Raw genomic sequence first — 24,636 nt, 5'->3', positions numbered from 1 at the left:
TAATATATTAATAAAATTTTCTTTTAACTAATAAATAAATGGTTATAATACTATATGGTCCTGTGCTCTGAAATAATATAAACAGGTACATGTCCGGTACATTCTTTTAGGATATGATATTGGTATAATTAGTATGTAAACAAGTGTGCAACATGAACCAGCAATTGTGCTGCTATAAATCAGTTAACTTTAGGGAAGAGCTGTGATGTTTGCAAACAAACGTGTTGAAATATCTTACAACATTTTAACAAAGATTCAAAGTAATCCAATAAAACCGTTTGAAATGAATCTCTAACGTACTGTATACAGGAGTTTTACATGAGGTTAAGACTATTCTCCAAAACAGATTAAGCATTGTTTGCTTGTACTTGTACCTTCAACGTTATTGAGGCAATTCACAATTTATTGAATAAAAAGGAGAGCGATAAATGGGAGACCAGTATCCGTCCTGTTAAATTAATATCTTTAAACAAAATGACACACCGTAAAGAGGTATATAAAATAAATGCCACTTATGTAAAATATCAGTTTATTAATTTACGTTTAATTTCAAGATAATTCCAAGAATTATTATCCGTAATTCCAGGAAGAGCCACTGTAACTCAACACTTAAAATGAGTAACTGAAAAAATAAAATCGAAATGAACACATTGTTCAAGTGAAAGACATGAATACTTTACTTTAAAACTTTCTTTAGCTTTTTTTTTACTGGAGTCTGTTATTATGATGAACATTTTGAAATTTTAGTGGCTTATTTCAATAAAATGTATTTTTTAACTTAATTCTTGAAACACTTGTCTCACTTTTTAGAACAAAGCAGTGGAACACAAAGAGGCAGGGAAGGAAAAAAAGAATTTTTCAAGCAACAAAGCTATAAATAGAAAAGCTTAATAAAACAGCAAGCCCTGCAGAAAATATAAAAATAAATAAAGCATGATAACACTTCTTTGTTGTTCAGTTCTTCCCTGCTTTTCTTTTTTTCATTTCTAAAGATACGACTGTATGCCAGACCCAATGCTATCCAAAGAGGTTCTGGAGACTACGCTTTGCATATCACAAAGAGGCTCCTCCAGTTTTATGAAGATTACTTCAAAGTGAAATACTCCCTCCCCAAATTAGGTGAGTACAGTGGGAATATTGAACTCCACTGTTTATTTTTCAAGGTTTGAATTAATTGCATGTAGATTTTGTATCTGTGCAGATGCGTACTGTACATCTTAATAGAAGATATGTTCTTTAACCTGTTTGCGAAGCCATTTTCTGTTTTTGCCTATCACTATTTACTGTAGAGATTATGGAATGTGTACTACATAGTTACTTAGATTTTTGTGATTCTTGCCAGAATCTTTTCTTTTGCTTGGTTTTTTGCAAGAGGTGCTACAGTGTAGGTAGGTATATGTGTGGACTTCACTTTGTTGTCCTTTTTTATGATGGGATTCTTTCTTTTGTCCATCATTCAGTGTTTGTATGGAACAGCTGGTGGAAAATGTTTCTGTAAAAAAAAGAAAAGAATGTAAAAAGAGTTTTAACAGGCATCAAATAAGATGAACATGCTATATCTCCCCTAGTCTCATCCTGCTTCATTGACTTCCTGTCACTGTACGTATTCATTTTAATATTTTATTGATCTCCTCTGAAGCCCTTCAATACTGTAGCTTGCTCTGTAATTTAGCATCAGACATTCTGAAGTTCTCTGGCCTTCATGGCCTTTGGTGTTGACAGCAAAGGGGGCTACTATGGACCATTACTTGACCTCATTTTAATCACAGTCTGAAATTCTTTGTATAAAGACAGGTGAAACTTGTAAATCTGTTCTGAAAAACATGTGATTGTGTAGTGTTGATAAAATCCCTTTACATGTTTTTACTGGACCCTTTTAAGCCAGGGATGCACAACTCCTTTACTGGAGAACCAAAAGGTTTTTGGTTTTATAACAGCCATTATTCACCTAACTGAAGTATTGACTTAATTGGACAAATAGATACCTTCTCTTGTTCTTAAGAAGCTGTAGATATAAAGAGATATTTAAACCTTGCTGGACAGCAGCCCTTGAGGATTGGAATAGGGGACCCTGGATTGAAGCTTTTCAGGTGTTTATAAAAATGGCAAACAAACTCACAGTTGCATCATGTGTGGATTAATTTAAGTTAGCTCTAGAGATAATCCTTGAGCAAATAGCTTATATTTGTTCCATATTCATTTTAACTGCACTATTTAAACAAGAGCCTACAAGGTTGCACACCTTTCATCTTCTAACTTAAGATCCTCTATGGGTTTGCCAAACTCTTTGTTCTCCCCAAAGCATCTCTTACTTTCAATACCATTTTCCTGTATTGCTAAAACTCTCTAGCCTAATATTTTTGGTTAAGCATGCAAGTTGTCTCATGTCCTATGTTTTCACAGTGTTTCACTGAAAATGAAACAAAGTACGGAATGATGGGAATTCGTCTTTTTAATGACCTCACTATTTCATCATCACTTTATTTCTTGATCTCTAAACACACTGTAACCCTGAATGTTGTTCCCAGATATATATTCATTCTGAGTATGGATATTAGTGAGATCTTTGTCCAATCACAATGCTACAGTACGGAAGATGTCTTATGACTACTAATTTCTCCGGTTTGCACATACTGTATAAAGTCATGTAAATCCATTCTCTTGGAGCATTGTGATTGGACAAAGAGCTAATTAATATTCACACATAATTCAAGACTTTGTTGACTCTGCAAGTGTACTGTATGTGCTGGAAACTACAATAATTCTATTTTTCTGAAAATCGTCAAAGAACTGGTTTGAATATTAATATTTCTGATTATATAAAGGTGCCATCTGGGTAGAGAGTGCAAGCAGCAGTTGCTTGCCCTGAGGAATGTTAAGGGCTGCACTTCTGTCACTGTAATAATCTAAAGATGTGCTTCCGATAGCATACAACAGTGTCTTCATAACAAGGCTTAGTCCTTGAAACCGAAAAGGTTAATGTTCCCATTCCATCACTGAAAAAAAATAGTTTACATCACACTTGACCTTTTATGGCTTATCAAGCGTGCTATTGTGTTAGGTTTAGATTTATAGGACTGCAAACAGGCAGTTTAAAGAAACCAGCTAATCTACATATACAGTAGTAGAGGGTCCTGTTTGTTTTACAAAATGTAATTTTCAAGGCAGACTCATATAGAAAGTATAGACAGCCAAAATACACTGTATAATCTATAGTTTATGGTACTCTATTCAGTATATCTGATATGAGTGTCAGATAGCGATGAAACAACTACTGTACATATGAGTAAAGCAGATACGGTATATACTGTATCAAGTAGAGGTATTCAATAAAAACACTGACTGTGTCACAAATTATTATATATATTTAAACAGCAATGAAGTGTTTAAAAACTAAAATAACTGTTTCTTTGTTTTGCTTCTTTTTTTACATTGTTTCACAAGCTGAATAGTGATCCTTATGCTTAAAAATTGTAACACTTTGTAAAGTTTCTCATAGTAATGTTTTCATATACTAAAATACCAATTCTTTATTGTCTTGTATGTTCTCAGGTTAGTTTGTTTTAACCATAGGCTGTAACGTTACTTAAAGTTATCTATCAGTTACTGTACAATTGTATTTTAGACATGTGTTCAGCTATAATGCTCTTTAGTCTTTTTTAAATTCAATTTAAACTGTTTAAAAAATCTGTATTTGTTTCCATTGCACATTTGTTCATCTGGTCGACAAAACTGGAGGAACAAAGCGCCCTTTTTCTCACACTTGAACCTTGGCTTTCAAAGTAACACCTCTTTGTTCTTTTCCCAATTTACTCTGCTTAGAAGAAATGTGCCGATACAGAGTTTCTGGATTTATTATTTTTATGGGAGTGACTCACAATCAATTGTGGACAAAAAAAGTGTTGAAAAAAGATTTTTTGTGCTCGGTTTCTTGTCTATTTTTTTATCTTTTAAGCAACTGATTCAATTTTTGTTGAGCAATTACGTACTCCTTCATTTAGCACCTTGACCTCGTGCCTTCCATGAGGCTCAACACAGCTGTGTTTTCTTTCATTGTAGCAATAATCAATGGATGAATAATAGGCCAACCCTTAGCATACTAAAGGAAATTATGATAGCTGTCTCACACTTTGCTAAGTGTTGAGATGTCACAGCCTTTTTGTGGATTACTTTTAAGTATCGTGGCCGCAACAAAGAACTCCAGGAACTTATTCATTATTTACCACAATTTTCAGTGATTACTTTTCAGAAAGAACATCAAACATTTGTCAACATCAAAGTAAAACAACTATGGCTCACAGGATCAAAAGGTAATTCTTTTAGGGTATAGAATAAGCAGTTTTGCCCTGATAGAGAACAGCCCTGTACAGTACATACAGTACATATATAGATACATATATAGATAAGAATAAGAAAGCTTATGATAAAATGTACTGTAGAACGTTTTTGTCTTATAAAAAGGGGAGGATATTTAGTTAAGAATAGGTAAGAAAGAATTGCTCATTTGGAAGACTGACATTGTATCCTCACACTTTTAAGAAACCTTTATATATCAACAAGACCGTTTTTTGTTTATATATAGACTATTTTATTTTAGAAAGTGTTGGCTTTCTGAGATATACAGTACAGTATGTGGAATAAAAGCCCCACATCTTTTATTATTCATATAATCATTACTGCTCTTTTGTGTGTGCTTTACAAATGTTCTTATCCTGAGTGACTTACAGTGTTTACTCATTTTCACACTTAGTGTAGGTTCAAAAAGGAAACAAATAGGATTACCAAGAACAATAAAGTTGTTTAAATAAGATTACAATAAAAACAAGCTGGGAAAGATGTATTACAGAAGTCATAAAAATGAAACAAACAGGAAGTATAATGAAGTATTTCTTTAAACAAGAGCAAGCATACAGTATACGGTATAGGTAACAGAGGCAGAAGGTAGTAATTAAATGTTAGTACTGTACATGTATTTGTGACCATCGCTGTTCTGCACGGGCTCATGCCCTCCGCCACCCGTTTTTCCGCAACATCTGGGGTGCGAACGCGGGTCTCCAGCATAATGCAACAGGGAACCAGCCACATGAGCTATAGGAGACCTCCCTCAACCCAGTCAGCTGAGGTCCCTGCTACGTGCAGGGAGGACAATGACGTCACCGTATCCGAACTACAGTGCCTTGCGAAAGTATTCGGCCCCCTTGAACTTTTCAACCTTTTGCCACATTTCAGGCTTCAAACATAAAGATATAAATTTTTTATTTTATGTGAAGAATCACCAACACGCCCCACTTTTCATTTTTTTATTAGTTAAAAAAGTTTCAAAAATCCAATAGATTTCGTTCCACTTCACAATTGTGTCCCACTTGTTGGTGATTCTTCACATAAAATAAAAAATTTATATCTTTATGTTTGAAGCCTGAAATGTGGCAAAAGGTTGAAAAGTTCAAGGGGGCCGAATACTTTCGCAAGGCACTGTAGCTCCGCTACATATGTCAGTGAATAAGTGAATTTCATTACTAAAATGAAAATTAAAAACGGTTAGTGTAATACACTGTAGGACTTACTAACTGAGAACTGAGTGATCACAGATACTCTATAAAAAAGACTTTCTTTGAAGAAGCACAGAGGGCTTTTCAGGAACTGAACAGTCCATTGTTGTAAGACTTCCTTTTTTCACAGTTAAAAGTTCAAATTTTTATATGCTTTTGCTCTGCTGTATCATAGAGATACTTGCAGTATACGAATAGCTGGCAATTGAACTCTATGTGCATTGTTAAATACAGGCCTACACTCAGGGATCCGAATACTTAAATTTAATTCACAGTCAGACCTTGTCAATCCACTAAATATTTTTCCACAAAACCCAGTATCTGGATAATCGCACCCAGCCTGCTCCTGCAAACATAATATAATTTTGATGTCCTAAAGGGGGTCTTCATCAGGTCTTCACCATTTATACTTGCACAACATTCACTCTAATTTTCATCTTCACCCTTGCAGTGGTATTTCATAAATTCTTCCATTCTTCCTTTCTCCTCTTTTCACCTTCATCTTGACAACCTCTTTGCACGTTCTCTTACCCTTTAGGGGTAAAACGGATAACTAGGCTTAAGGCTTGGAGCTGGTGCTTCCCCATTAATATAATGTGTCTGAGACAGTGACAGGCACGTGCAGATAGCATGTGGTGTGAAAATGAGGATTGTGATCATTACATTTGTCGTCACAAGGCTTCCAACTACAGTATAATCAATGCAATCAAATATATACAAAGATACTGCATGTACTAATAATAACAACAATACTACTACTAATTATTATTATATCTTTCCAAACCCTAGCACACTATACAAAGTGGATAAAAAAGACAAAAAAGGTACAATAAAGAGTAAAGGGAAAAAAATACAGATGAAGGCAAGATGTAGACCTTGGTAAAAAGGAAAGTTTTAAGTTTGGATTTGAAGAGAGTCAAAGAAATCGTCTCTCGCAGACTCACAGGAAGGTCATTCCATTACACTGGAGCAGCAACAGAAAAGGCACAATCACCAAAAGTCTGTGATTAAGCCCTGGGTATAGTGAGCACAGGACCAGCCTCAGGTAAATGGTGCCTATGGGCAGGGACATGGAGCAGTTCAGAGATGTACTGTACAGTATGATGTGGAACCAGGTGGTTTAGAGTCTTGAAAGTCAGTAACAAGATCTTATATTGAATATGTGTCTTTATAGGCAACCAATGTTGAGAAAAGTGTACGAGTGATATGCTGCCAGGTTCTGGTGTGAGTTACTGGCCTAGCTGCAGAGTTTTGAAATATTCCAACTTGTTAAAAAGAGATTCAGGAGCCCATGGAGTAAAGAGTTGGAGAAATTAAGCCTTAATGTTATAAATGGATGAATCAGGCACTCAGTATCGGACATTAATAGAAGTTGCCTAATGCAGGCAAAAAAGATCTCTTAATCAAAATGTTCAAATAAGGCTAAAAAGACAGGAGAGGATCAAGTGTGACTCCCAGATTCCTTATTATGGCTGACCAGTGAGTGTTTCCAGCAGAGATTTGCTGCCCACCAGTATACTTTGTGTTTTGTAATGATTAAGCTTCAGGGAATTTGATGTCACCCAAACAAGAGATAAGTGATGGATGGGGGAGACCACAGGGGGAAGACGTTTTAACATAAATCTGAGTATTATCTGCATAACAGTGAAACTGAAGAACATGTTTGTGTATAATTTGAACGAGAGATAGAAATAATAAAAAGCAACAGACCCAAGATTGAACCTTGCGGCACACTGTGATTGACTGGGGCCATGAAGGATTTATGGGGATTGAGGGAGACAAACTGCTGCCTGTCAGACAGATAGGAGCAGAACCAGTACCAAGACAGTATGATTGATAGAGAAAAAAAAATTACAAGTGGTTTAGCAACATAGTATGATTTGTTGTATCAAAAGCACCACTAAGATCAAGGAGAATAAGGATTTTTATAGCCCCTGAGTCAGATCCAATGAGTAAATCATTTACAGCCCTGACAGGGGCAGTCTTAGTGCTATGATTGGTGCAAAAGCCAGACTGAAATAGCTCAAAAAAGTCATTAGCTATCATATGAGCCTGCAATTGATCTGCCACCACACATTCTAAAAGCTTAGATAGAAATGGTGAATTAGAAATTGGTCTGAAGTTCATCAGACCAATGATTCTTCAGTATATGTGTTTAATGCTGTAAGGACCATATCCATGGAAAGATAACTGTTGATGACATTGACAATTAACAGGCAGATATGTGGCAAGCAAGCTTTCAGCAAAGAGGTAGAAATGAGATCTAGGCAACAAGAAGTTTCTTTGCAGCTCTTAATAGTTTTTGTAAGTTGATCTGAATGAACTAGGCTAAATTCAATGCTCTGGTACAGACAGAAAAGTTCTCAAATACTTGTCTGAATCAGGAATGATATTAAGGTTTGATTCAGACAATTGTAAATTTATAGCATCAATCTTGGATTCAAAGAATTGCACAAATGTAAGACAATGGTCAGGGGTGGAAGAAAGAGCAGAGTTGTCAGGGGGGTTTAAGTGATCTTGTTAATATCAGACAAGAGCAATTAAAAGTAATTGCTTTTTGGTAATTGACCAGGTTTAGATCACGGAATAAAGTTGGATCTAAACCAACAAGCCTACATATTTTCAATACATTACATGTCAAATAATATAGAATTTCTCAGAAAAGCCACCTGTTTGCCATTGACATGGGCAGGGGAGTCATGCAAATCCTTTCATATATTTTTTGCTGTATGTGGATTAGATTTAGATAGCTAGAATCAGGCTGTACTTAAAATCCTGTAACTGAAAAAAATACAAGTACAAGTGATGAGATGTTTGTTTTCAGCATACAGTATGTTTTTTTCAGAAGAGTAAGCTTCACATTATTAAATTCAATTTACAGAAGGCTTTATAGAATTATTTAAGGCTAAAAGCTTCTCCAGAAAACAAGCCAACAAGGCTACATATTTTCTTTTTGTGTACCACACAATTTCACACAACAGCAAATGGCAAATGGATTATAAATTATTCTTTTGAGTAACAAAATGTACTCTTTTTAAATGCTCAGATACAAATTCAAGAAAAGCTGACATATTTCTGTAAAGAAACTGGCCACTTTGTTAAAATCTGAGCAAAGGTTTCTTGTTAGAGTTCGCAGAGTGAGAGCAGATGAATTCCGGACGTTTACAAGGGTCAATTATGTGTTAAGTGAGGGTGAAAGACAGTAATTGAAATCTATCTGGATTCATTGCCACCGTTAGGACTTGACAGACAGGAGAACAAAAGAAAATAAACTGATCCCATGAGAATTTGGCATCCATATTAACCAGGTGTAGGTTTTTTGTAGGATCTATGCACATGAACTCTCTGTTATGGGGTACCTGCACCCTATTTGGTACTGTATAACCTGAACTATAAACCAGGGGAACTGTGAAATCCAGGAGGAGGCTGGACCAACTCTGGTGTAATTCCTTCTTACCCTCTTGGTCCATAACCTGCGTTGCCCTACCGGATTCCTACAGTATAAACCTAGTTTTAAAGTACGAAGAAGCATTCTAACCTAAATCTTCAGGGAAGTCTAACCACTTTCGTCTTTAAAACACTACAGGGAAAACCTAACCTGCTTTTCACATCAATGTTATCAATGCATCAGTAACCTTTTTCCCTGGCCTAACCATGAGCCCTAATCTACTGGTAGTTTAAATCCAGGAATGGTCAACTAGATGCATAGACACTGTGTCCTGTGAACACAATTCCTGACCTTTTTCAGTCAGTGGTTTCTTAGCCACACACCTGCAATGTAAACTGTCACAGTCAGCTGAGAGACAAAGCTGCTTCATTACACTAGGATGGGTTCTGCTTTAAAGCTCAGGAAGCCTTGTCTGAGGTATAGTCTCCAGGCCAGAAACCCGAGTAATTAGAGTATGATGACTTCCTGAAATGGGTGGCATGGTGGCTCTGTAATAAATAAGAATTACTTAGGTCTGAAATCTAGGGGAAGATTGGTTTCCTGGAGAGAAGTTTGTATGGAGATGTTCAGTATGTAGGAGAGCATACACACTGTAATTGTTTATCATTAATCTAAAATTAATAAAGTAACAGCTTGTAAGCTTGTTTGTACCTTGTATGTACAGTACCTTTATATTTAGCACAACAGTTGCCAAAAAAGTGCCGTTCATGATGAAATGTAAGCTTCTTGTTGAGCTCAAGATGGATTGTGAGAGCAGAGGAATTTCAGAAGAATATTCAGAACAGAGAATAATAAAATAGAGAATTTTACAACATTAAACAACTCCTGACAACATTAAACAACATTAAAAAAACATCTGACTGGCCTGATCTAGTCACATCTCACAAGCTAAGAAAGGCTGGGCCTGGTTATTATTACAATAAGGCAACTCTAAATCAAGCAAGGCTGCTGCAGGAAGCGCTCGTGGTGAAATATACAGTACAGTATGTCCCAGTACGGTGATAGGGGTTGCAGTACTATAGGAGGTGCTATCCTACAGATGAAACTTTGTCTTTCAGATCTTGACTACTCGGTCATTAAAAATTCCAGCGTCATGGCTAAATTCCACTTTTGACTTGCACTTTCTGGAGTACCTAGAGACCTCCTTTAGTGATGTTTCACCTCATCATCTGTGCAGTATGATTTGCAGTATAGTGGGGTAGAATGAAGCATAATGGCTACTGCAAGCTACCCAGGTGATGCTATAACTCATATATGGATGAGGGGGATCCCCTTTTTAAATAAAGCACTTTGGGATGAAAAATTCTACATACTCTAAGTACAGTGATGATGATTATTATTATAATGGCTTGTACATGTAATTCCGGGCTTGAGAGGAGTCATCAGAGTTGAATATAATTTAGCACTTTTCTTAGAATTGTGATGATAATTGATATTATAAGTAATTAAACAAGTAATAGGTTTATTCCATGCTGAAAAGCGAAGAAAGAAAACACAACATTTCGTCCATGGAACCTTCTTGAGCCTTCTTCACACCTGAAAAAGGCTCCATGGCCGAAACATCTTTCTTCTCTTTTCAGTGTGAAATAAACCTATTACTTGTTCCTTTACAGCCTACGCATACTGAAGCAGCTACCCACCTGAACTACTTATTAGTAATTAGTTGATTGTAACACTACTAGACATTACTATCATACCTTTTTGACCTATTTGACAAGACAGTGAGTCTGGAAATACAAACTAATACATTTCTGTAAAGAATCCTTAACTGAAATTGAAATGGAAACTTATTTAGATCTTGATTCATAATTAGAATAAAGCAGGAATTTAAAATGACAAAATCGCCAGTGTTGCTCGGCACTTTGGCAAAGTGAATCTTCACAACATTGTTCTTGCTTAAATTAATTCCCTGCAAATATTAATCAGTGTGAAGCTGAATTAAATTAGATAAGGGCTACAAAAAAGGTAATTATCTTTCTAATTTGTATGAACATGTTTAAAGAAGCCCACTGCTGTCTTGCTGAGGCTCAAAGTGTAGTGCTTACAGCACGGAGTTAATTAGTGATAATTTTTTAAACATTTCTACTGTATTTTTCAACCAATAGCTTTATTTAGAAAACAAAGCCATCAGTAAGGCTCACAGTGATAATAAACAAGCTTTTCTTCTAATTGTGGTATAGCACACTGTGTAAGGCTTACACAGGCTTTATACTGATTGTCTCCTCTTTTCTTTGTGTTTTGCCTTTTATACAAGGGTTTTAGCCAAGAATGCTAAGACTAAACAGAGCTAGCAGAGGATTTTCTTCCTAATGAATAAATATTATGAGACATTGATGAACAGAAAGTCAGGCTTCCTCTAATGTAATCATAGACAGAATTTGGTTTACACGCATCCACATAAATATTTACAAGTGACTTTTACATTATGACTTAATTAGTCAGCTTATTCATATTGCCAATACATTTGTGTGTATTAAATGTACTAGTCTTTGACATCTTTCTTTAACATTTTTTAAAGGATGGATATCTTGTTTTTCTGTTTTCCATTTTATTATCTGTAATTACCTTACTTTCCACAAAAATATGATTAAATGTTTAAAAATGTAGTTATTCCATTGTTGTGTATCCTTAATTGCAAGGAATAGCAGGTTTTTTGCCTTGCAATACGACGTAATATTTGGAAAATTAGCATTCTTAAAAAAGATCAACATGATCTGGTAAGAGAACTGCTCAGAGTCGATTGAGAAACAAATCTGAGAAATCAGAAAAAGAAAAATTGGGAATTGTGAGCCAAGTGATTCAGCAAGAGATCATCAATCCAAAAGCAGCTGTTTAAGATCTCCACCACTAACTGGTGTTTTCAGAATATAAACTAGCCATTCATATAGCCATTCAGTCTCATCTGCATATATGTTGCATTCAACACTGAGCTGGACATAAGAAGCCTCTATTTTGAGAGTAAACCACAAACAGGAGTGGCTGCAATTTGCCTAGAATCATGTCTTATAGACAATGAACAGTCAATGTAAAAATAATAATAACAATCCTTACACTTATATAGCACTTTTCTGGACTCTCCACTCAAAGTGCTTTACGGATACTCCCCACCACCACCACCAATGTTTAGCCCCCACCTGGATGATGCTATGGCAGCCATAGTGCACCAGTACGCTCACCACAGCTATCAGCTATCAGTGGGGAGGAGAACAGAGTGACAAAAGCCAATTCATAGATTGGGATTATTAGGAGACCATGATTGGTAAAGGCCAATGTAAATTTGGCCAGGATGCCGGGTAACACCCCTACTCTTTTCAAGAAACACCCTGGGATTTTTACTGACCACAGAGAATCAGGACTTTGGTTAAATGTCTCATCTGAAGGACAGAGCCTTCTTACAGTATAGTGCCCCCGCCACTATACTAGGACATTAGGACCCACACAAACCGCAGGGTGAGCGCCCCCTACTGGTCCCACTGTTGGCTCTTCCAGAAGCAACCTTAGCTTTCCCATGAGGTCTCCCATCCAGGTACAGGCCAGACTCATACCTGCTGACTTTCAGTGGGTTGCCAGTTGCACTGTATGTTGCAGGGTGATATAGCTGCTGGCAAATTTATCCAGCACTTTAAACTATAGAGTAATTTGAGCCATGTTTTAGGAAAAGAATGATGCTATGGGGGAGGTTGAAAAATCCCTTACTCCTGGTAAGGTGTGCAACCACCAGAGTAGGTGCACTCCATGGTGCTGGAGAGCACCAGGCCAGCATGATTTAGAGCTACCCTTTAAATAATTAATTTCTAAAGGACATGGGACTCTTTATCATTTCTAAAAGTTGTTTGTTCATTTAAGTAATTTAGTGAACATTTGGACCAGAAATCAGAATATCCTTAACCTTCAAAGCCTAGTATTTCTTGATTGAGGTAAGGGGCTACTTAACCTGTTGTTCCTAATCTTCAAATAATAGATTTATATGTATCTACTGTATATAATATAGTTATACAGATATAGGTTATATGTATGTGTATATTTTATGATGACCTGTAAGAACAACAATATTGGGTGTTTCCACGACCAGTGTTGCAGACCACAGACCAAACCTATCTTGTAATTATAGGGCACAACGTGTCTGCTAATGAGACAGTCCATTGAAACTACTGCAGAATGTAAAGCTCTCCCACAGTTGCCAAAACTTTACAATAAAGCACAAACAAAACTGAATGGGACCAGTCAATTAGTTACTGTATTTTTCTTCACTTCCTCTGTTCATGACAGTTGCCAACCTAGGACCTCCTGTAGCTGCAGCTAGAATATTCTAGAAATGCTATCCTAGACACTTACCAGACTTGAATTTTTCATATTTTAAATATCCTATTTATTCACATGTACTGTACAGTCAAGAGATGCATATTGTACATTGTATACATTGTCAAGGATATATAACACTTAGCACTGTTCTCCCTGAAAGACCTTTATCACATAGCTCAGGCTCTGATACATGCTAAAGGCATTTATAGTGTACTGTAGGTTATCAGGGAAGTCAGTTGTCTCCCTGAGATCCAGAGTTGAGGTCATTATTCCCAGTATTTATTGAGTGCAGCATCAATAATCTCTTAACTAGCTCATAGAACTACTGTACAATACCACTATGCATGGCACTTTTCTTACTTGCTTTTATTATCTATAATTTTTAACACTGTTTTTTACTGGTATTATAAGTTATTGTATAGAACCTTTTGGGAATGCATGGTATAATATTCCCCCTTTTAATAGATTTTTACAAAGCAATTGAAAGGCTTTCCTGTTCAAGAAAATCATATTCTAGATGACTCTTTAAAGACTCCTGATGAATTATGTTATTGTTACTGTACATGGTGCTAAAGAATAGATTAGATTGATTAGTTAAATCCTTAATGAAATATATACTGTAATGCATGCAATGCACATTCATGCCGTTCTTCTGACTCTTATTTCTTGTAGTTTTGTGTATATTCGATATTTATCTGAGGTATCTGTTCAAAAAGCTGGAAAAAGTAGACAAGGTGATGTATCTTTCATAATGAAGTTTCTGAGTACTGTCTCTTTTCCACACTGTCGATCACAAAACATATTCTGGTCTACAATAGTTTAACTGCAAGTTTAACAAATTAATCTTTTTCATGTGAACATACGGATTCAAGTTGGGAATCTAGCCATTATTGTTATGCTTTTTTAGCCAATGGATGTTTTGTATTTTGATCTACTTTTGCCTTCAAGAGAAAAAAAACGGAGTTGAGATTTTTACCTGAAGTCAAATATTTCCCCAAGGAATGCCAGCGTCTGCAGGAAATTGTGATCAAAGTTTAGAAAGCATCATTTCTAGCTCTTAAAGCTAAACCTTTGCTTCTTCTCAAAGGCAAGGAGTTGTTTCTGAGTTAATCAGCTCCAGGACAAAATAATTTAAATACTGTATTGAGTAGATTTGTAGGTGTCTTTCAAATTCTTTTTGCATAGACAAGAGTTCTTAACATTTTTCTAACATCCTAGTTCACTAATTTGGAAGGGTTTGGAATGCTCTGAGGAAGATAAATGATTCAAATCCCATGTTACAGACTTTTTTGGGAATATTATTGCAAGGACTGTTGAATTTAAAGACATAAACAACTTGTTTTGGATATGGACTTCTTATTGTTAGGAGCTTTAATGTTTCTCCTGTCTTTGGCCTGTCCTTTAGCTGATAAAGAAAGTCATTCCATCCATCCATTTTCTAACCACTTTATACAATACAGGGTCCCGCTGGACTGTGGAAATATTTAATATTATTATATGCAGTATTATTGTACAGTACAGTATTATTATTATGTACTGTATTATTTTCATAAACCATATTGCCTTTGCAAAAGCATGTTTGAGGAATAGTGATAAGTAATGTGTGAATATGTAGGTGCATAATATTTCTAAATGTATAATATATAAATGTCTTGAGAATTATTGTAATCATAATTGCTACTGTGAAATCTCAGTAAAATGTTTAGAACCACTTCTGTCATTGTTTGCATTTCTTCAGTAAGTAGAGCTTAACAGCTAATATGAGGTATAGGGGCTTGCTTTCTAACTGTCAGGTCTATGAACAATTACCCAATCTACCAGTAATGTAATTTCCAAATGTCTTTTGCTTAGCTGGTTGTCACTCCTTTTTCATACAAAGAGAATTATATTAATTTTCAGACAGGTTGATCCGGGATTTGGTAGTTCATTCTGTACTGTGATGTGATCCTTTCTTGTACAGGTTTGAAAATCAAGCAGGAAGAAAAGCAGTAGAGTTAAATAACAATCTTAAGTTTGTATTTATAACTGGTTTCATTTCAACAGAAGAATATGGAAGCATTGACTGCCTCTTGAAACCTTACTGCCTTATTTTTTTCATATCTCATCTTGGTTTAACTTCTTGACTTAATTTACACAATGAGAAAGATTAATTTGATGTTTATCTAAAAAATGAATTGATCAATTTGTTTTATGTTAAGCAAATCAGCACAGTGAATATCAGATTGTAAGACTGTCTTTTTTTCTTCTTCAAACGAACTTAATCTTGGCTATTGCAATTCAAGTAGCTTAGAATTAATTGTATTTGCTCTGTACTCTGGAAGGAAACAAAGCATGCTTCAGAGAATGTGAATAATGAAGATGTGTTGCAAAAATACTAGCAATTCTCAAATCTGCTGTTGTTTTGGATGAGGAGCTCCTTTGTTATCTTTGGGATTTCAGTGGTGAATGGATGTCTTTTCAAGGGATAAGTAATCACAGTTATTTAATGTGCTCTGTCAAAGAATTTGTAAACGCTAATTGGGGATAAGAATGAACATTTTGCACTGAATACCAATGACTAATTTACCTACTGATTTTGTCTTCAACCATTGCTATTTTTCTTTAAGTCTAATGCTGTTGGGTTACTTTGTCAGACTGGTTCTTGAGCCAAATATATCACTTAGAAGACTGCAGGAGGTACAGCAAATTGGAGTTCAGTTCACAGGGAGCACCTTAAGCAGTGAAACAAAGGAGCTTGATTCTGTATTGAAATGTATACCTTTCAATAACAATTGTCAGAAAAAAACTTCTTTTTGAAACATAGACTGCATATTTGCCCATCTTTCTGTTCTTTTTGGTACTGTAGGTTGTATTCAATGTGTGATAATCAAGTTTACTCAGCTGAAAATTAGAATAGAAAAATTCCCACTGTTTCTTTGCCATGTTGGGAGGGTTTGTCTTTAATTGCTTTGGAAGCTGAACTCTGGAGACCCACTGATACATGCACAGTGATAGGGATTTAGTACTAAAATGGTATTACAGTTTAAGTAAACACTGTAGGATGTGAAGAGCGGGCTACAGTTAGTTTCATTTACAGGGGATTTATAATAGGGATTTTATCTGAACAAAATGGACTCCTGAGAATCCATAATGTAATCATGTAATTGGATTGATTATCACCAAAGAAGAAAGCAGTGTTCAAATGCAGAGTGAACAAATAAGAGTATAATATAAAATTCAGCTCCACTACATGACTGATCGTTGTCAAAATTACAAATATTCTTTTCTTTTCCATCTATCAAAGAGACACTTGGGCGGGTAGGTACAACCTAGCAACATTTCCATCATTTGTGTAGGAGACTGAGATGAAGTATTTCTTTTATTTCTGTATAGTCACTGGCACCATGGTAACTTGCTTTTGCAAAGCCAAAAACATTCTCCTATGGGAATTTTACTGCAAAGGTCATAGGGCAGTTATGACACATATTTAAAAAATCACAGCTGTTCCTGCGAATGCTGTCCTCGGCAGAATTTCTGTCCTTCTACTGCCATTCAGTACAGACTGACTTTTGTTTTTCTGCTGAGATTTGCAACAGCCTTTTCTTTTTTTTTTTGGTCAGTATAGAGTGCTTTCCAATTACTAAGCTGGTTTGTTGGTATAGTAACATTCAAAATCAATAAGCTACTAACACCAGAAAAATCTTAATGGAGTGGACTTCCTTCTTTTGTTCTTTACTTTTTTTTTCATTCATTCTTAATCGGAATTACTTTAATGCTGTGAAAAAAAAAGATTTCCAATGCTTTTCAGACGTCCTTCAGTAGCAAGTGAAAAGTAATGATTATTAAGCATTTTTCTTCTGTGTACTTTAGAATTAAGGGATATTTTAAACATTCTCCTTAAGTGGGAGGATGAACTATACTTAGTCTTCCAGAACAAGAAGTCATTAGTGTCAGGTGCTGATTCAGAGCTGTGCTCAACTTATGTGCATATCAAATTGTTATTGCAAGTGCAATCTCGGAATTAAATGGGAAGCTCTCATAAAATTACAATATACTGTAATTATATACAACATTGCAGTAAAAATAGGGTATAAATAGAAATAACACATTTAAAGTGCCTTGTTCTGCAAAATCTGTAAAATAAAATCAGAGACTTTAGAAAACAGCTGGAAACAGTTTCAATCCAAAATACTAGTTAATTCTGAACAGATGGAATAAAAAGATGAAGCCATTTGTTTTTTCAAATGGACAAACATGAACATAGTCCCCATCTAAGATTTTCTGTTAAGACTTCTGTCTCACAATTCCTTGCAAAGTAATGATCAGGTAGCCTTTGTCCATTGAGAAAACTAATTTAACTTTGAAGACTTGTTCTGCTAAGATCTGCTTACTGCTTCACAAATTTACCCTGCAGTTTCTTTCTCTGAATTATTACTAGTCTTTCCTTATGTATAATATCCACTTACTTTTCATTGGTTTCCACAGAAACAGACAAATCAGTCACTTCAATTTATTGTCCAAGTCCAATGTCTTCTATTTTTAGTACCAAGAGTAGTTTGAATTTCAAACGTAATTCTGCAATTAGAGTTTGAGAAAGATCTGCTTCACATCTTACATTCAGTAAGCCACAGACAATGGTTAGAGTTAAAGAAATGTCATACCTTATAGTTTTTGCAGATGCTATGTGGAATTCTGCACATCTTTTATGAACCTGGTCCTCAAAGCCTGATCAGACAAAAATGTTTTATGACTTTGATACTGTATATGTGTGTCTAGGTTTAAGAAGCATTATTAAATAGATGCAAAGCTTAAAGAAACTGAAAAGCATTGTGACCATATGAGGATTTTTTTTTAGTTTATTCACATTATTGATTACATATTTTATTGATGGCTTGGAATAAGGACTGTTGAATCCAGGTTTCTATATTTCAAAAAGTGGCGTAATAGCACCTTTTGTACAACAGGGATTAGGGAAGTTAGAAAAACGGTTCTGTCAGTAATATTTTTATGAGGAGCCTCCTGAGTAGATTAATCACTAAGGGTGCTTGCTCGGAGAACAGGAGGAGCCCTGACATCACCAGTTTAAGTATGGATCATGCCACTAGCTGGCTGTGTCTGGATACAAGAACAAAGAGTAAAAGAACATTGAACAAAGAATTTTGGCTGGAAAAAGGTCCTTTTTAAACACGAGCTCCCTAACCATTGGAATCTGGCAATTAGCTATGTAAATCCATGTATAAGAAAACCGATAACTGCAATTGCACAATAATACACGCATTTAAAAATATATAAAAATATAGATATTTGAAGAAGATATATGAAGGCTCCACAGCCAAAACTTTGTTTTTTTTTCTTTTCAGCATGGAATAAACCTATTACTTGTTCCATTTATTTAAAATAACCCTAATAAAATGTATTGTTTTTTACGTAAGCACAATGCTGCCACCAAGGGAAAAAAACGACTCTGGTAACAAATTATCTCGTAATTAAGAAAAAGCAATGATTACTTCAGTGTACAACCTGTTACTTTGTGCACTGAACGTGCATATGTGGAAGCGCGAGGGCGAGGATTTTTCCAGAAAAATCAGAAATGCGGTTGCGTAGTTATTTATTATTTAGCTGTTTTTTTAAAGGTTAAAATCTAATTCTGTTCACTCCATGAGGCATAAGACATCTTATAGAGCTTCCAGTCGTTCGGTCAAATTCTGATAATAAACAAACCGACGAATGTAAAGGGGTAGTGTGCTTAATACAGTACTTTGGCTTTAACTCGCCTGGCTAAGGACTGAAATTCAGCACCGTCACATCCCCCTGAAAAATCACGAAACACGGACGCAGATACGAACACTGAGCCAGTCGGTTCGGCTGTGGTTTCGCTAGAACCTAGCAGAACTAGCATGTCACGCAGAATAAAGAAAAAGTGCGTATGATGCAGATTTTATCTTGTTTGAACATGTAGATTCCGAAATGCAGTACATGACACACACAGGCTGCGAGTGCTGAAACGTAAGACGTCAGCATATTGTACACGTGGCAGTAGTACTCGGAAGTCGGTGGCGCGGGAAGTCTCTGCGGCGACCGGAAGTATAGTTTGACGTAGAGCAGTGGTTCTCAAACTGTGGTACGCGTACCGGCAGTGGTACGCCAAATGACCCTGGAACTGTGTTGTGTGCGCTGAAAAAATCGGGACGGGTTTTCATATTTTGTATTTTTATACGTGTCGAATACGCAGCCTACGTACTACGATACAGTGCGCGCTAATACTTCAGTGGACACAAGAGATACTCTGTAATTCTATACCACTCTATAGGAATGCGTGCTACGGACGCAAGTGACCAATTGTATTTAAAAAAAGCTACTGTATCTCCAGCAAATAGGGAGAAAGGAGAATGTGCGTGATTTTGGAACAGTGCCAACGTTGCAAACACAGGAATGCATAGAAATACGTGCTACGAACCGCTGGTTATCTTGTGAGCACAGGAAAGCGTGAAAAACAACAGAAAAATATTTAAGAACTGTTCTAAGTTAATTTGGGAAAAATACACCGAGCGTCTCTGTGTTTCTCTCCCATGCGCATGAAATAAATACTTAAAATAAACACTGAAATAAAAACAGAGACGTGGAAAAATGCAAGCTTGCGGATTGCTAAAGCAGGTAAGCCCCACACTATTATGTGTGGAGAAAAAGCTGCTGAACAGCTCGACCTGCTGCCCCCCCGAAAGACACAGTCATTCATAGAATTATTGAAATGAAGGATTATATCAAAAGTACGCTGACAGCGCGCGTTAAGATGAGCAGATGTTTTTCACTGCAATTAGATGAGTCTGTAGTCGATTTGGCCAATTTGCTCGTTTACGTTAGATACGAGTTTGAGGGTACGTCCCGTGAGGACTTTCTGTTCTGTAAGCCGCTACCAACAGGAACTACAGGAGAGCACGTATTTCAGCTTCTGAATGAATTTATCGGAGAGAATGGCATCGACTGGATAAATTGTGTCGGAGTTTGTACAGACGGTGCTAGAGCAATGACAAGCCGACACAGCGGTGTACTTGCACGAATTAGGTTGCTCCAGAAATTAATGGTTTAATTGCAACACCCACCGCGAGACCTTTGCCATCAAGAAAATGCCTGACGATTTAAAATCTGTTAGACTGTTGTGAATTGTATCAAGGCTCGAAAAATTATTTCACATCTGCTTTGCTCAACTAAACAGGCTCACCCCTCTCACTGAAATGGTGCTTTTTTATTTTTATGTGTTGTTTTTTTTTCCGTAAAACACTTTGAGAAGCCACATTTTAATATATCAAACAAACTTTATTATTATAATATTTATTATATGTATGTGTGAGTGTGTGTGCACATGCGCTCATGTTGGTCATTGATAATTTCTGGGGTTCCTATGAGATGGTGACTTGTAGGTGGTACTTGGATGCTTTGTTTGGATTAGGGGTGGTACTTGGTCCAAAAAGTTTGAGAACCACTGACGTAGAGGAAAGAGAGCTACCAGTTATTAGAAGACAGAGCTGGTTTAAATACGATCAAGGTTATTATGTATCTTCTGTAAGACTGAAAAAGAAAATTTGACACCTTTATTTGTTACCTGCGTATAGAAAAATTGTTTTGGACAGATAAAACTTCCGGTGTCTGGTATTTTGTTATACTGTATATTGCAAGATGTAATATGAAAAATATGAATATGATGTAATGTGAAAAATACGTATTTAAAATTGGTGGATGACACATCTACAAAACAGTGTTACTCCCTCTTTTTAATGTCTGTATGGTGGAAATTTAATATTATTTAAACTTAATCAAAAACATTCAAAAACTCAATTGCCATACTGTATGCAACATTGTTCCTTATGTTCACTTTTCTTTCTCGGATACTCTTTCTCTTTTACTTTCATTATTTGACGTTCAATAAAACTTGGACAATAGTTTGCAGTACCAGTTTCTGATTGGAACTGTGGTGGACAGTGACAAATACTGAAGACTAACGTAGAAAAAAGTACAGACTCTTTTATCCTTTCCTGCATTAGCTGAATATGTAGTTCAGGGGGTAGCTGCGTCAGCGTGCATAGGCTGCAAGGGAACAATAGGTTTATTCCATGCTGAAAAAAAGAAGAAAGAGAACACAACGTTTCGGCCATGGAGCCTTCTTCAGGTGTGAGAGAGACAGGGCAGTAGGCAAAGGTCCTTGCCTACTGCCCTGTCTCTCTCACACTTGAAGAAGGATCCACGGCCGAAAAGTTGTGTTCTCTTTCTTCTTTTTTTCAAGATGGAAAAAACCTGTTGTTCATTAGCTGAATATTTCTTCCTTACATGCACATCATTGCCTGAACATGATTAGAAATCGAGGTGCAGTTAATGGTACATACATGTTTTTCATTTTGTTGATTTAGAGGACATATGTTAAGTTTATATATGAACAATGTTTGCTAAAAAACATTAGTTAAAAATATTTACCCATGAGTTGTTATTCCAATGCTGGTAATAATAAATAAAACCTCTTATAACACTGACAAACACAAGAACATAGAGAGCTGGAGGATGAACATTGATCTATTTGTAAGCATGTTGTGGAAGGAATTTCCCAGTGGCTATGACATGGTTATCTGAATTTCTCAATAACAGTGAGTTTGTGCAAACAGGACATATGCGAAGAACTCTAGTCCTGCGCTGGGTGCTGATACATCTGATCCACAGCATTCAAGGATAATTTTGCACTTGGAATTAATAGCCAGACAGTCAGAAGTTAAGGATGATCTGGGATACAGAAGGAAATTTAACTAGAGGGGCATTAAAGTGCTGTTTGTTTTACTGCCTTGCAACGCTGGGGCCCTGGGTTCAATTCCTGGGATGCCATGTGTATGGAGTTCTCTCTTTGTCTGCCTGAGTTTCCTCTGGGTGCTTGGGTTCCCTCCCTCAATCCAAAGATATACTGGTAAGTTAACTGGATCTTGGGACATTGGCCCCATTGTAAATGTGTGTGTGTGTTTGTGTTTGTATGTACCCTGTGATGGTCTGCAATCCTGTCTAGGGTGCTTCCCAGGATAGGCTCTGGGTTTCTCGGGACCATGAATCGGATAAGTGGTTATTAAAAGTGATGTAATCATGAATTTGGTCACTGATGAGATCAACTTAAATAGTGCCATCCACAGTTTCACATTTTATTAAACTGACCTCATATTATTGGTTCATTGGTATATAAAATGATACAAAACCACCATGTATGATACAGCAGCTACTTCACCTTTACCTTCACCTGTGAAAATCATTCGATCAAATTCGGCTCATATATTCATTTTCATCACCTTTTACCTTAGAAACAAATGTGTAGCCATAACCTAACGTACTACCACGACTTAGTACTACTCAAATCTGTGTTTGAGGAACATTTTACCTGCTCAAACAATATTTTATCAACAGAATATCTGTCCCGATTTGTTGTGCGAAGTCTGATGATGCACAGCTGTTGTTACTGTACATGGTGTATAATTACAGAATTTGACAGATGGTACCACACTTGAGAATTTTTAGATGACCTTAAAACAGCCGATTTTAAAACCAGCATATAAATCTTATCAAGACAATAAATAATTTCTAATGTTAAGAGTGTTTTACTCATAGGCTTGTGGAAGTATAGAATAATTGTTGGAGTTGAAACACTGATTTGGTTCAATAAAGGGCTGGATGAGTTCTTTGGATCTACAGTATTAGCTGCTTACACGTACACCAAACAGGATAGATGGGCTGAATGGCCTCTTTTTTGTAGCCTTTGTGCTGTTGACTGAGGACGAGTCAGCAGTAATTCAGAGGAGTATGTCTGAACTTGGAGTACAAGTACATTGATTCCTTTTTTCCCATCTTCTCACCACTGCTTCCTTTGTGAATAAAGGATAATACTTGATAATACATTTGACAAATACTGTACCAAATCTCACCATTTATTTTAACAGCTCATACTGTAGATACAAAGCTACACCCTTCTGGCTGCTTTAAACACTGTGAGACCATATACCTGCCATACTACCTAGAATGTACAGACAGCAGAGCTCTGTTTGTATCGTAAGGTTTACTTAATTTACTGCCTAATATTATCCCTGCTTCATAGTTAATTAACCAGTTCATATGCACAAGTGGGCTTTAATAGCCCTTGCTATGGGCAGAATCTTTAATTGCATCATTTATTTCTTTTTTCTGACACTAATCAATTTGTACAGTATATGAATGTTCAGCAGATTGCATGAGCTTATGTTGACCCTTGTCCTCTTGCTTCCACTTCCTTAAACCCAGAGAGAGTGGTAGCCAATTGGAGTAAAGCTTTTTTGCAAAAAAGGTTAAATAAACATTCCCCAAAACACTTGGTAACTTTGGGGAAACAACCTATTGATAAAAACCTGGGAAACAACTAACAAACGTTTAAGTGTCTTAAGTTTGTTTTAGCTTATACAGTACGTTCTCTGTTTTTAGAAATGTTGACACTCACTGAACATGTTTTGGAAGAGAATTATAGTACATGGCAAAAAGTATATATGTATATTTTCTTTCAGTTTCTGTCAGAATAATCACATCTGTTTATAACTTTAGTTTCAAGGGAAGGAAAGCAGTCAGGAAATTAGGTTTGAAGTATCTAACTCAATGAAATTCTGTGGGAGACAAGTTGGTAAACAACAATAATCTATTTTGGAAGCATAACTGAGGAAGTGATGTGGAAATATGTGTAACCAATCACCCATGCACTAGTAAATGTAGTGCTAGAATTGTAGGTGAAATGTATTACTAAACTGTAAGCACCATGTACAGTATGTTTAGTTTTGCAGCATTTTACCATCATGATGTTTCTATTCTTTATTTTGAGGATGGCACCTTTTCTTTCTGGATGCTGTAATATTATACAGTACATCTAAATAATAATACATAACAGTACATAAAAATAATTTCTAAAGTCATTTTCTCTAGCTTTAATTCCTGAACATAATTGGAGCTTGCCATGTTCTGTTTTGTCCTTTAAAGTAAACACTGTTAGTGGCCCTCTCCATAGTGCTGGAAAAATAGAAGTGGTCAAACGTCTAGGGTTAAACTAAAGAAGCATGTTTAGAAAAGCAATTCACTCTGGTGCTTCATTTTCTAACAGGGCACTCTGTCAGAGGCCAGAACAGGGTCACAGACAGGCTGTCACAGCCATCAGCCTTTAACAGCTACCAGTGCATTAATATTATCTTCCACTAATGGTAGTGCTGTTTGGAGCTTTTTGTGCCAGCTAGCAGAGCCGAGTTTTGTGTGTTTTATTGGTCCTTCTCTTTGTACAGTTTCCTTTCAAAGATCACATTTGCAAAAAATAATATATGTGTTTTC

The 24,636-nt window shown here is 36.1% G+C and overlaps 1 protein-coding gene across 2 annotated transcripts in view; it reads left to right on the top strand.

Moving 5' to 3' along the window:
* Nucleotides 1-24,636, top strand: part of LOC102694815 (thyrotropin-releasing hormone-degrading ectoenzyme) — a 226,703-nt gene that overhangs the window by 13,214 nt on the left and 188,853 nt on the right. For both annotated transcript variants that reach the window (XM_069192282.1, XM_069192281.1), the window contains one exon: nucleotides 993-1,119. In XM_069192282.1, the coding sequence (XP_069048383.1) occupies nucleotides 993-1,119 (127 nt within the window). The remainder of the gene's footprint in view (nucleotides 1-992; nucleotides 1,120-24,636) is intronic.

The sequence above is a fragment of the Lepisosteus oculatus genome, chromosome 7 (assembly GCF_040954835.1).
Source record: "Lepisosteus oculatus isolate fLepOcu1 chromosome 7, fLepOcu1.hap2, whole genome shotgun sequence".
Taxonomy (NCBI): domain Eukaryota; kingdom Metazoa; phylum Chordata; class Actinopteri; order Semionotiformes; family Lepisosteidae; genus Lepisosteus; species Lepisosteus oculatus.
Note: the sequence above shows the minus strand (reverse complement) of the source record. Positions and strands in the feature narration are given on the sequence as shown.